This window comes from Xyrauchen texanus, chromosome 7, assembly GCF_025860055.1.
Source record: "Xyrauchen texanus isolate HMW12.3.18 chromosome 7, RBS_HiC_50CHRs, whole genome shotgun sequence".
Lineage (NCBI taxonomy): Eukaryota > Metazoa > Chordata > Actinopteri > Cypriniformes > Catostomidae > Xyrauchen > Xyrauchen texanus.
Genome location: NC_068282.1, coordinates 6255230 through 6269971, shown reverse-complemented (window position 1 = coordinate 6269971; position 14742 = coordinate 6255230). Strand labels below are relative to the sequence as shown.

Genomic DNA, 14742 nt, shown 5'->3' with positions numbered 1-14742 from the left:
CCCTCCCTAGCAACCAGGCCTTATTATTAAGTTCTACCCCATATTTCTAAAAACATAAAATGAAATCTTTCAAGTCAAGTCAAGTCATGACGCCCATGCAAGTCTTTGCATGATGCACTTGAAAGAATATTAGCATTGCTGAACTTTCTCCATTTACTGACTAGACAGTTTGTCTTTACCGTGGACAGGCTTTTAGAGATGGTTTTGTTCGCCAATCTCATAAAAAGTCATAATTTAGGAGTTGACAATTTCGTTTGGTCTCTGCACGATCAGAGCCGGATTATCCATAAGGGCACTTGGACCAACCATTCACAACCACTAGGGGGCACCACATGACACAAGCTTTAAAAATATTTTTCGTAAATTGTTATATTATTAACTTGAAATTCTTGAAAGACCATACATAACTTGTTTATGAACACTAATTTAACAATAATAATAATAATAAAAATAATAAATTATAAATAAATGAAGATTACATGACCACTATCACTCCCCCCCTCCCCAATCTGTCAGAGTTGAGTTGGTCCACAACAATTACGCGCAAATGTGTCGTTTTTTTAACGGCTACTACAGAAAATGAATCAAAATCCAAAATGGACAGACGGCAATTGAGTGGTTTCGCAAAAAGAAGATTAAAGAAAGAGAAGGATGCTAGACGTTTAGCTACAATAAAAAATGTTCCAGGGATCGACAAATTTTTTGTTAAATCACTAGTTTTTTGGGAGAACACGGGAATTGCAGACACCAGCAGCACTAAGTCTGACACCGCTGGCGCTGCTAGTGGGGGAGATGCAGCAGCTGCTAATGTTAGTCAAGGCGTTGGCGATGACCGCCAGGCGAATGAGGATATTCTCCTTGTCCTTGGGGGAGACAGGAGCGAGGAAGACTCGGGTGAGGAAGAGGACATTAATGAAGATAAATATTAGGGGTGGGACGGTACATGTAAGTTATTCGTATTGAACCGAAACGGTACGGGCGTCACGTCTCGGTGCACGAATTTACACGGAGAATACACGGTATAAAAATAAATAAAACTAAATAGCGATACATATCGCTCTATTTCGCATAATGAACAGTCTGATCAAGATTGCAATGCTGGAGTGTGTGTGTGTGTTTGTGTGTGCGCGTGCGTGATCGAACTTTTTTGGGGGGGGGGGGCCTTTTGAGGTATAGTGCCCAGGGGCACCACACTGTCTTGATACGGCCCTGTGCACGATACTGTTTGCATAAACTCGTACAATTTCATCACGTGCCAATTCCCGTATATCTAATGTGGAAGTAAGCGTGAGTTGTCCAGCGATGTCATTGGCTGTAGTGAAAGTTGTAGGGATTAAAACGAGTGCAGTCGCATGGTATTATACGAATTTAGCTACATTTAGAAAATTCACACACATCCTGATTATTTCACCTTGAGAGTGTGTTGGGCGAGGTCCATATATATATATATATAACAAACTCAAACTGTGTTCAATAAAGACATGAAAATATACCATTGTTTGTGTTATTTGTTTAAACTTTTTTTGTCATCTATTTTTTTGAAACTTCAGTGAAGACAACACCTTACAAATATGAGTTGAATGTATTACTATCACCCTATGCAGTGTGAATATGTACATTATTATATTAGTTGTGTCCCAGACTTCACACTTCTGCAATATACTCTGCCATTTTTTAGCGTAAGTAGTTCGAGTAGTATGTTAAGACTGAAAATGCAACAAAAAGTAGTGTACTGCGAATATCCGGTTGCTGCACTTCTTCAACCGTCAAAACGGAGGGTGAAATGTTGAACACTTTGTGCACTCAGCGCTGGTGGCTTGCCCTGGCTGCGATGCTAGTCTGACAAAACAATTGTAAATAATGGAGAATGTGGTAGCTAGCGAAACTTTAAGAAGACAGCACTTTACAATTATCACCCCACACTGTGTGAATATGTACATTGTTTGAGATGAAAGTGTTGAACTGAGGTTGGCTAATGTGCTAAAGCTAGCAAGCAACACATTGCATGCGCTTGAAATATCACTTCCATCTGCTGTTAAACGGCGAATGCTCCCGTGTAGTAAAAAAAAACCTTTAAGTGTTACATTTGGGACGATACTACAATTTGGAAATGCATGGCTGAGCACAAAGTGTATTCTGTAAGTGCATGGCCTATTGTGTGTCATCTTGGACACAGCTCATGGGCTATGTTTTGCTAATGCGCTAAAGCTAACAGTAAATCGTGTGCATTTAAAACGTCACTTCCGTTTGCTAAAAAAGTTGAGGGAAAAAAAGTTTAGTGCTCTTTAGGACAGCACTACACTTTGGTTAATATTACACAGCAGTGGTTGTGATTCCTGAACATTTTCAGGCTTCAGTTTGGTTATATTATGCGGTTTTCACTCAAAAACCAAATTGTGTGCGACTAACTATATTTAGCACTCAAATACAGGACTGACAGGCATGTACTTATGGCCAGGGTTTAGAATTCTTGCAAATTCAACCAATCTTCACATTATTTGTGGCAGCTTGCAATTTTTTATAATTTGCACAAATTTTACACATAAAACGTAAATCTGAGAGAATCCCATCCCTTTCCTTTTGTTTGACAGCGGCAAAATACATGTTTGAAAAGCTTGACTATCTTAATAGTAACAGTGCAAGTATCTCTGTCTCGTCTCCTTCACGTTGTGTGTTCACTATCAAAATCCTTGTATAAACTTTGCAGGGTCGCAGACGCACACATACATCACAGCCAGCATTTAATCTTCAACCTGTGAATGAGACACAAAATCTCACTTCTATACAAAGAATCCCTAAAATTCACTAAAATATCTGCACTAAAATATCTACATGTAATTATATTTGTAATGTAATTGACACAATGGTATGTAATGATGATTTGTGAGCTTTCACTGCAAAAAAACACACACAAAAATACCACAAATTGCACAAAGACATTTTGGGCAGCAAAAGTCAGGAAAAGTGCAGTGAAATTCTGGTGGGACTTTAGACTACATTTTGGACACAGCTGTAGTAAAGACACACATAATACATTTGTATACGTTTTGTTGTAACAAGTGGTACTTTATAATATTAAAAATAATAATTAAAAAAAATCAGTAAGTATTTATTTATTTTTACAACATTATTTATTTTATTATTACAGTGCTTTTATTCATGTTGGTAATATATTTGTACACCGTATATTTGTGTATATTTGTCGGTTCTGATACTACTTTTAGGACATATACCACGATACAACAATTATCACTCTCTAGAATAGATGGACAAGACGAGAAGCTTCTATGAACATATTCGTAATCTGTCGACGTTTGTGCACTACGTCATCAAGATCTGCGTTGTTGCATAGTCACTCTGAGTGGCTGGTGTGTAAACAAGAGACTGGCGAGGGGACAATCTAGAATTGACATGTTTTATTGATTTATTTGTCATTTCTGGGGAGCTAGTCTACTAAAATAATATCTGTATAATTTCTATGAACGTTATGCCCGTGGACAGCCTGTCATTGGGGCGATTTAAAGCGAGTTTTCTCACAGACGTCGAGGAGTTTTTGGATGCTGACTGGCAATCGTTAGCCTGTTAGCTTTGTGTAACAAACATATCCTCATAAGATAGGACACAGACTCCTGTATGCCCAGGTTTTACACGGGTTTGGGCCCTGTAGCCGTAAGTATTTTCTACTGTGGTAGATTTCTATTTATATATTTGTTTTGGCAACTCGTACATAAAATGTAAACCGCGCCAACTGGCTAGAGACATTACTAAGTGATCATGTGATCACTATTTCATAACATAACACGCTACAAGTGCTCTGTGTTTGAAATCTGCATTCAATATGAATTATTACTTCATAACTTGGAACGTTTTAACCTTTGTAATAATATCTATAACCTCTATAATCAGGGCAGACATCCAAGATGTTACATTGTGTTTGTCATAAATACAATTGTAGCCACTGCAGGTTTTCCTGATTTGTAGTTATTCGTCCAATTGCTTGTTTGAGAGCTGTATTAATGTTAATAAAAGGTATTAGATGTAGAGGTAGACCGATTAATCGTTAAATTATCGTTATGTATCAGTGCCGATAGTTGCTATCAGTTATCAGCAAAATATATATGCCGATATTTGTTGATAGTTTTCTCCATGTTCCTCAATCTTTAATCATTGAAAGTATTCATTCATATTTGTATCTTCTCTTCACTGCATATTTTGTTATTTTAATTAGATAAGTATCTAAATTGAGGCGAGGATATGCACCGAAAAATTGTATTAAATGGAAACCTGCCACGTCAGCACATACATCATGTCTACAACTACATATCTTGTGAATAACAATAAACCTTATTCCTCAATAAACATCATATGGTAAAGTATCTATATACAAAAACCCTTCTTTTGGTGAATATACAGAATAAGGTGGCGGAGGGCAGGGCCAGGGTGTGATTTTACACACCCGGTCCCTTATCAGGCTAATTAAGCCTCCGAGAGGGATAAAGGCCGACGATGGTAGAGAGAGATAGATAGATAGATAGATAGATATATTACGGACATGTCCGTTGTTTGTGTCTTTTGTTTAAGTTTATCATTAAAATATCCTTTCCATTGAACTACGTTACATAAGGTTTATTAGATTAATATTTAAATATATAACATTTTAACTTGGTCAAGTCTCTGTCATTTCAAAATAAGAGTCCCTGTTTTGTTTCAGGCATTTTTATAGTTATATGTTCTGTGTTTTTAACCAAATCTTCATTTTTCAACATTCTTTAATTGTAATTAAAAAAATATCAGCCAATGAATCAGTTATCTGCCTTTTCCACCACCTTAATTATTAGCATCGGCAAAATCCAGTATCGGTCAACCTCTAATTAGGTGTGTTCATAATGGAAAACCTCAGGATTGTCGCTGGTCACTTATGTTACATTATCCCTGTGATTTTGGTTTCAGTTTTAAGGCTGTCTAGCGATATGGCTGCTGTGGAAAAAGTAGGAAAGGAGTGCGAGGAGGAGACACTACAGACAGCTTTCAAGAAACTGCGTGTGGATGCTGAAAGGTTTGTGAGCTTTTAAGAGTGACAGCTACCGTTTGTCTGGAAACTTAAATGGAATAAAAAGGGCTACAAGTTAAAGGAACATTCTGGGTTCACTACAAGTTAAGCTCCATTGACAGCATATGTGGTTTAATGTTGATTACCACAAATATTCATTTTGACTCATCCCTCTTTTTCTAAAGAAAAAAAGTAAAGATCTGGGGTCAAGTGAGGCACTCAAAATTGAAGTGAATGGGGCCAATTTTGATTGCACTGTTTCAAAAGTATTGCCACAAGACATAAACAATATGCATGTAAACATCATTTTAGTGGAGGCTCATGCTACTCTCCACGATCCATGCACAACTTACCACGCGCCCCATTGAGAGCGAGAACCACTAATCGCGACCACAAGGAGGTTACCCCATGTGACTACCCTCCCTCGACTCATCCCTCGTTTAGCAAAAAATCATGTTTACTTCTGAAACAGTGTTGATTTTTTTTTTTGTTTATGCCCCATTCACTTCCATTTTAAGTTTTTGAATGCCTTTTATATAAACGAGGGACGAGTCAAAATAGTTTATGGTAATCAACATTATGCCACAAATGCTGTCGATTGAGCTTAATGTGTATTGAATCCGAAACATTCAAGTGTTGTTTGGCAAAGTTTCTTAGGACAAACCATCTTTGTATTTTGTTCTAGTTCCACAACCACAGTACGTGTCTGTGAAACACTTGCTTCCAGATTGGTTTCTCGTGGCAGCCCGGAGGGAGCCAAATCCAAGATAACCTCCTCAAAAGATAACTGGCTCGGGTAAGTGCAGCTTTAGAATTTTTTGTGTATGCTTTGAATTATTGTATAGTTATACCAATAATCATCTTGTTAGTTGACACTTTCACTCATTGATTAAGTAATCATGGCTGACTGTGAATACTACATTTCTACAATGGCATCTGAAACTGAAAACTATTGTTGTTAAATGATGCTGCATCAAGCCACTAGGTGTCAGTGTACTATGTCGCTCTTTTAGTGTAGGCAGCTACATTAATTATAATAGGAGTGATATAGTTTATTTTTATGTGAAGCATCTTCCAACCTGGGTCATCCAGTCAGATATATAATGTATTACATTTCTGAGTCTTATTTTCCACTCAAGTTTTATGAAATGAAGGACCTTTCTTTTATAAAGTAATTTAGGGCTACGAGGTTATTTCATATTTAAAACATATTACATATTTAGGGGTGAATTTTCAAGCAAAAACAACACATGTTGTGATGATTATACCTTTATTGTGATATAAGGTTACTCCTAGCGTGATTCGATTTTGCTCATATCACCCACCCCAACAATCCTATGCAAAGATATGAAACTGTAGCTTCCCAAACTGCAAGATATTTATAATGGAAAATTACTACAGTTGAAGTTTACATACACTTAGGTTGAAGTCATTAAACCATGCATCATGCATCGCTGAGATTTATTACTAATTGTAAAGCTCGCACACACCACTGTGAGCTGTATTCTCGTGTAGGGTGGTCTGCTCTGGCCACACGGAGGCTTTGTCATTGGTATACATTTATATATAAGGCTATTCTTGGTGTGCTCCCATCCTATTTATGTTCACTTCTTATGAAAAGAGAGCTGGTCATTACTCTCTCCGTTCTCAGGCTGTTGTCTTGTTTTCTGTTCCACATGTCAGTACTGTGTTGGGTAAAAAGGCCTTTGTTTATTCTGCTCGCTTTACATGGAATTTGCTGCAGAACAACTTAAAACTTAGTAAATTGATTCCTTTGAGTGTTTTTAAGTTGAGAATGAGATGCTTTGAGTTGGACTCCCTCACATGTCAATGTTTTTATTGAGATTACATTGTAACTGCATAATTGGCTTTCATTTGTGTGTCTTTGTACGTATGTAATGATGTGATGTAATTTTGCTGCCTATCTTGGCCAGGTCTCCCTTGCAAAAGAGATTTTTAATCTCAATGGGGGTTTTTTTCCTGGTTAAATAAAGGATAGATTAAAACAAATTTTTTAACCAGTCCACAGATTTAATATTAGCAAACTATAGTTTTGGCAAGTTGTTTTGGACATCTATTTTGTGCATGTCATTTTTCCAACAATTGTTTACAGACAGATTGTTTCACCTTTCTGCTAAAGAAAGACAGTCATACACATCTATGATAGCATCAGGGTAAGTGAATAATGAATTTTCAGTTTTGGGAGAACTATACTTTTAACTAAATATTTTACTTTAAAAAAGAAGGCAAAGGCCCTTGATTACGAGGGGGCACAAGTGAATAATTTATGTGAACTAGTTCATTTAAATGAATTCCTAACATTAAATCTAAGTGAATCATTTATTTTAACTGGTCCATTTACAGAGAGAGGTTTAGGTGAGCGTGTTTGAAATACAATGTGACAAAAGTTTTGGAAAAGTTGGAAATTATGTCATTACTTTGTTTGTTACTCCCCAACACATAGTCACTTACTATACTACTGTTTTCTGTGTCATTATTTACTATAGATGTACACGAAAACCATCCCGAGGTGTTGTGAGAAGCCAACGACGGCGAAGATCAAAATCTCCCATCCTTCACCCTCCGAAGTTTACCTACTGCAGCAAAATGCCTCCCCCTCCTGGTCACCTAAAACACAAGAGCCCCCCAGAGCCTGATGACATCAGTACCTCTCTGAGCATCTCTGTCAAGAAGGAAGTACCGTTCTCTGCTCCCTGTTCCACTGCATTTGGAGTTGTCGGGTATGAAACTCCTCTCCCTACTCCTAAAGGCCAGGATTCACCCCAGCCCATTCCAAGAAATCCCTCCAATGATGATGAGAGTGTTCCTGAAAACAGTCCCACTCTATGGAGCGGCCAGAGCTCTACGGATGCAGCCGCTGTTCCATCTGACTTTCAATCTCTGAGCAAGCTGCAGGAAGCCAGTCAGTGCCCATGTGGACAAAGAGATTGCCAGTGTCCCGTTTGGCCAGGCGTTGAGGTCTACTCATTCACCGGCCTTCGCAATGTGATCTCTGAATATGAACGTAAGCTGCCCAACCCGCAGGACAGTTCTCCCAACAGCAGAACTTACATTGGGACAACTAACACAACTTCCAGCTCCCCACGATCTTGTTCCGAACAAGCCCGTGCTTACGTAGATGACATCACAATAGAGGACCTTTCCGGCTACATGGAATATTACCTTTACATCCCCAAGATGTCACACATGGCTGAGATGATGTACACCTGAAAACTAAATAAATGCAGCAAATTAAAGCATAATAAAAGATGAATATTGGTGGGTACTTTAAAAAAAAAAAAAAGAAAAAAGGAATGATTTATGAAATAAGGTAGTAATAATGAAGTTATTTAAAAGCAATTCTGCATTTATTGATGTATTCAGGATTTATTACCATGTCTGTTATTCATCCACAAAAGTTGATAAAGAATCATGAGGGCATGACTTATCTAGTAAGGTTTCCTTTATTTCTGTTGGATTTCATGATCACTGTAATGTTTAGTTTACATGTAAAGTTGCCAAAGGTCTATCACAGAGATTGCAGGTATGATTTCAATGATATATGCAAACTTTCAACCGGCCAAGTAATGCTCTGTTTACCATGACCAAGGATGTGATGTCAGCTAAATGAAATCTCAATAAAACAGTTTTTTGATGGGTTGTTGAAATTTGGCATCTTTTCAATGTCATTGTTTTGCATCTTACCTGCCTGCCCTGTTGTGTTGCCTCCTAGATTAGTTGAAGTCAGAAGTTTATGTACACCAAATACATTTAAACTCAGTTTTTCACAATTCCTGAAATTTAACCGTAGAAAAAATTCCCTCTCTTAGGTTAGTTAGGATCACTATTTTAAGAATGTGAAATGTAAGAATATTAGTAGAGAGAATTATTTATTTCAGCAAATTTCCAAGGATTCAGAAGTTTACGTATACTTTATTAGTATTTAGTAGCATTGCCTTTAAATGTTTGACTAAATAATTTGCTTAAATTTTGACCCGTTCTTCCAGACAGAACTGGTGTAACTGAGTCAGGTCTGTAGATCTCCATGCTCACACATGCTTTTTCAGATTGAGGTCAGGGGTTTGTGATGGCCACTCCAATGCCAATACCTTGACTTTTTTGTCCTTGAGCCATTTTGCCACACTTTTGGAGGTATGCTTGGGGTAATAGTCCATTTGGAAGACCCATTTGCGACCAAGCTTTAATTTCCTGGCGGATGTCTTGAGATGTTGCTTTAATACATCCACATAATTTTCCTTCCTCAAGATGCCATCTATTTTGTGAAGTGCACCAGTCCCTCCTGCAGCAAAGGAGCCCACGACATGATGCTGCCACCCTGATGCTTCATGGTTGGGATGGTGTTCTTCGGCTTGCAAGCCTCACCCTTTTTCCTCCAAACATAATGCTCATTATGGCCAAAACTTTTATTTCATCAGACCAGAGGACATTTACAAAAAGTAAGATCTTTGTCCCCATGTGCACTTCCAAACTGTAGTCTGGATTTTGTAATGGAGTTTTGTAGCAGTGGCTTCTTCCTTACTGAGCAGCCTTTCAGATTATGTCGATATAGGACTAAATTTACTGTGGATATAGATACTTGTCTACCTGTTTCCTCCAACATCTTCACAAGGTTCTTTGCTGTTGTTCTGGGATTGATTTGCACTTTTCGCACCAAACTACATTCATCTCTACGAAACAGAATGCATCTCCTTCCTAAGTGGTATGATGGCAGCGTGGTCACATGGTGTTCATACTTGCATATTTTGTTTTGTACAGATGAATGTGGTACCTTCAGACATTTGGAAATTGCTCCCAAGGATGAACCAGACTTGTGGAGGTCCACAATTGTTTTTCTGAGGTCTTGACTGTGTTCTTTTGATTTTCCAATGATGTCAAGCAAAGAGGCTCTGAGTTTGAAAGTAGGCCTTAAAATACTTTCACCTCCAATTCAGTACACATCATATCAGAAGATAATTGTCTAAATACATAATTTTCTGGAATTTTCCAAGCCGTTTAAAGGCACAGTTAACTTCTGACCCACTGGAATTGTGATATAGTCAATTAAAAGTTAAACAATCTGTCTGTAAACAATTGTTGGAAAAATGACTTGTGTCATGCCAAAACTATAGTTTGCGAATATTAAATCTGTGGAGTGGTTAAAAAAAAATAGTTTTAATGACTTCAGCCTAAGTGTATGTAAACTTCTGAATTCAACTTTACACTGCCAGTCCAAATAAAAAAATGCATTGTTTTTATTTATTAGAATAACAGTGAAAAGTATAAAACAACAAAGTGGGGAATTATGTAGCTGCTTTTACTTTTAACCATAAGCCTTAGCCAAAAATATTTTAGATAATGAGAAACATAAATTCAGTCAAGTGTGTCCAAACGTTGAACTGGTAGTGTGTATATTTCTATGTACATATAATGTAGGAACAGTGTTGGGTAAGTTACTTAAAAATAGTAATCCACTACAAATTTATAATTATTTCTAATGTAATCAGATTACTTTACTAATTGCTTAATTACTTTACTTTTAATGTGCCGTTCAAGTGGAGTCGGAAATGTCGTAGCCTACTTACGATTTCTGAGCATTTGAACGATCAAGCACGAGGGAATGATACACGAGTTGCCGAGATGGGGTGTGTCGAAAGGAAAGACGATGGAAACGAATGATTTAGCAAAAATATTTAAACTGCTGTACTTTATTTTAATAACATTAATTTGTTATATATGACAGTCAACTAATGACACCTTTTGTGGCTTGTTTTATGCTAATTAATTAAAAATGTGTTAAGATGCCATGCATTTTTAAATCATACACGCCATGAATAAACGATGCAAGTCGTTGTAACGAATCCCCGACGAATGCTTAACCAGTTTTGCGTGATTGTGTAATTTTCGAGAAATATGCAGTATATGTATACTGTACTTCTGGGGTAATTGTAATGTTGTTCCTTTAATGGCCACTAGGTCGCACTACTGTGCTTTTCAATCTCTGCATTCACTCCACATTCTCTCTGTTCCATGCTGTTTAACACATTCTTTATACCTGATTAAACAAAGTCCACATGGATATTAATACACAGTATAAAATGTCATCTGTTGAGAATGATAATTGAATAAATGTTTGATCAAGATCTCTGTGAACTACATATAGAAATCTCTTTAGCTACCAAAACATCACACAAACCTCTTAATCTGCAGAGCATTCCCATGAAGCAATTATGTTTATACTTTAAGATTAGTGTAAGACTTAATCTAGTGTTCTTAGTCTTGAGACCTTTGAAATTACATAAAGTTGGCCTTGGTCAGAGTCTGGGACTTATTACTCAGTGTCTTGGTATGAATTACTCAGCTTATGTTCTCAGACAAGACCACAGCCTATTTTCACTTTATTAAAGGTGATAATTACAAAACTAGTTGGCATCTTTTTGGATTGGGTGTTCTTGGTCCAGAGACTATTTAGCCCTGGACAGAGCACTTGTATTAAAATGAATTGAAGGAATTCGAACAGCCAATATGGAGGATGGAGAAAAGGTAGTCAATTTACAGTAGTTACAGGTAACCTACAAGACAATCACTTTTAAGATACAGACATTTAAAGGTAAAGAAGCACAATTTATTAATGGTAATTCATTTACCATTGTTGTAATATATTACTGTTGATTCAGCAATATGTTCTTTGTAATCTTGACCAACAGATTTGGAGATTTCCCCATTCAAGTAGACAGGAGCTGCACTTTCATGCTGCTAGTTTACATAAAAAATAGCTGCACCAGATTGTTCCAAAAATGGCCGACAAGTGAGTACTAATCTGTACAAATGGTAGCTCAGTGAGTACTAATGTTAACTACCACCCCTGGGGTCCCGAGTTCGTATCCAGGGGGTGCTGAGTGACTCCAGCCAGGTCTCCTAAGCAACAAATTGGCCCAGTTGCTAGGAAGGGTTCACATGGGCTAACCTCCCTTAGTGGTTCTCACTGTCAATGGGGTGCGTGGTAAGTTGTGCTTGGATCGCAGAGAGAAGCATGGAGGACTTACTAAGTAGTGGGAATTGGGTATATGTTAATGCAGAAACATACTCTACGCAAGCATGTGAACGCAGATGCTTCTAGCTACGCAAGCCCGATTTTGTGTTGCTGCATTCTCAACAATACCACAAGGGGCATCCCATGACTCTTTGCGGGCGATGTGGGCGTAAACAATTGTTGTTACATACTAATGTAGCATTAAAAATGACAGAAACATGAGAACAACTGATCACAGAATTATAGCTAGGCGATAGTGTTCTTCCCCACCTATATTTTTATGATTATGATTATTTTCCGGATAAAATACAATTATTTTATGTATACAATTATTAAATGTTTTCGTGTTGACTGAAAAACTGACACCGTGTCCTAAGTACACGCGAAGCGACGCCTGCGACACGCGATAAAAGGTATCTTTTCCATGTTAATCAGAGTTTTTGTCCTAACCAGACGCAACGGCGACACGCAAAGTTTCTAATTTAGAAACGGTTCCTATTTCTGCGACGTCACGGCTGACAGATCCGCCCACACAGAGATCTCATTGGATGGAAGTTCTGCGTGTCATGAATATTTAATCATCAAACATGGACGACGAGGAACTGATTGTCGAAGTTCAAAGGCATTCAATTCTCTACGATAAATTCCACAAAGACATCAGGAAAAAGGATTCCGTCTGGAGAAGTATAGCTGAAGCATTGAATACACATGGTAAGTTAAGTTTAGACTTTCATCTACAGCGAATGAATGAATGAATGTAGCATTTAGCTATAGTAGGCTACTAATGACACATCAACCTGTGTAAAACAAATTCCGCTTTATCATGACGATTTGTGTCCCTGTATCCAGGGGTGTCATTCCAGACAATCTACTGAAATACAGGCAGGGTGGGGAGTCGCAATGACAATGACAGTAGTCCGAGCTGTGCAAACCATTTCCAATGCGAGTGCGGGCCAGCAGTGCGCTTTCACAGAGAGACTCCGCCCACACGCTGTTCTGAATGGCTGTGATTTTTGATTGACGTGTGGCGTCTCACAGTCGCGTCGCGTCTAGTGTGGACAGACACACTTGCTGTCGCTGGAATTTTATCGCGTCGCGTGTAGTTAGGACACGGTGTAATGCTGTTGATAGATTTAGTTTATTGTTCTTATAAAAGATGTCCTATCACAAATGAATCGCTCATCTGAGTCAGTTCTTTAAAATGAATTGGTCTCACGAGGCAGGAAAGCAGTCTGAATCGGTTTGCGATTCAATCTGAATGACTCCGAAAGCTTGCGCTGCTTAATCATTTGTGCGCGCTCTCACTTGGGAATAATCTCACGCTACACTGAGTATTTTATAACAAACAAAATAAAGATAACGCTGGTTGCAGTGGATATAAAATCAAAACCAAACCTGCAAATGAAACGTTTAACTACGTTTGCCAATGATGAATAAATCTTTATAAAGTTCAACACGTTTACAGCGTGTAAACCGACTTCTGCTGGTAAATATATTTTCCAACCAAAAGAGCATCAAAACACGTAAGAGCATCAAAACACGTATTACCTTACACGAAAACACATAAAATATACCATGGCATTACCGTGTCTTTTTAGACATTTCCTGGACGCACTATGTTAATACAATGGTAAGCTATATGAAGGTAATGATATAGTGAAGTACCATGGTAATTAATTATGAATTACCTTGAAGCACCATGTAAATACAATGGTATATGAATATGGTAATCATATATCAATTTACCATGGTAGTAACATGGTATACTTTGAAGTACTTTGAAGCACCATGCAAATACAGAATGTACATAAATATGGTAATTGTATACCAAAGTACCATGGTATTAGTTGATCCCATCAGATATCACATTGTTATTGCCCAGATGCGCGCACACACACACACACACACACACACACACACACACACATATAAGCTTGTTTTTATATAATTGTGAGGACTCTCCATAGACTTCCAGAAATGTTATGGATTTTATACAGACCTAATGAAAATGTATTTACCCTAAACCTAACCCTCACAGAAACCTTTTTGCATGTTTACATTTTCAAAAAACATAATTTAGTATGTTTAAAAAAACTATTCCCTCATGGGGACTGCTAGCAGGGCCCCACAAGGTAGGTGATCTCAGGTTTTACTATCCTTGTGGGGACATTTGGTCCCCACAATGTAGTATAAACGTGTGCACACTCACACAAACACACACACACACTATATGAATGTGCAAATGAAATTATTTTCAAATGGGTATGGGTTGTAGAGGTAGTAGCCTAAATCTGAAAGATAAAATGTAAAAATAGTGACTTTAAATGTTGAACACATGGGTTTGTATAGCATGTCTAAATATTAATTTACATGTTTACACGTGCACATACCGGTACGTAAGCTTGCATGTGCGTACACTTATTTGAGTCTTGGAGGTTCTTGACTCCTTCTCTGTTAGATTTACGAGACCTCCTCTCTTAGGTAGAAGTTACACAAAAGAGTAAGTACAAATTTGAGAGTAAGTTAAATATGTTGTTCACCTGACTTTAAAATAGTCCCCTGTTTACTTTCTCTAGCTCGGAGCACATGGGCAAGTCAGATGTCTTTGTCCCTGTCAGAGAGTTTCAGCCTGAAGGACATTCCGAGGTGGCATACCTTGTGT

The 14742-nt window shown here is 37.7% G+C and overlaps 1 protein-coding gene across 1 annotated transcript; it reads left to right on the top strand.

Moving 5' to 3' along the window:
• Positions 1 to 3355: 3355 nt before the first annotated feature.
• LOC127646676 (oxidative stress-responsive serine-rich protein 1-like) lies at positions 3356 to 8730 on the top strand. Its single transcript, XM_052130478.1, has 4 exons — positions 3356 to 3669; positions 4951 to 5056; positions 5736 to 5846; positions 7558 to 8730. Exons 2-4 carry the CDS (start codon positions 4971 to 4973, stop codon positions 8279 to 8281), a joined length of 921 nt encoding a protein of 306 aa, XP_051986438.1. The 5' UTR covers positions 3356 to 3669; positions 4951 to 4970; the 3' UTR covers positions 8282 to 8730.
• The last annotated feature ends 6012 nt before the right edge of the window (positions 8731 to 14742 follow it).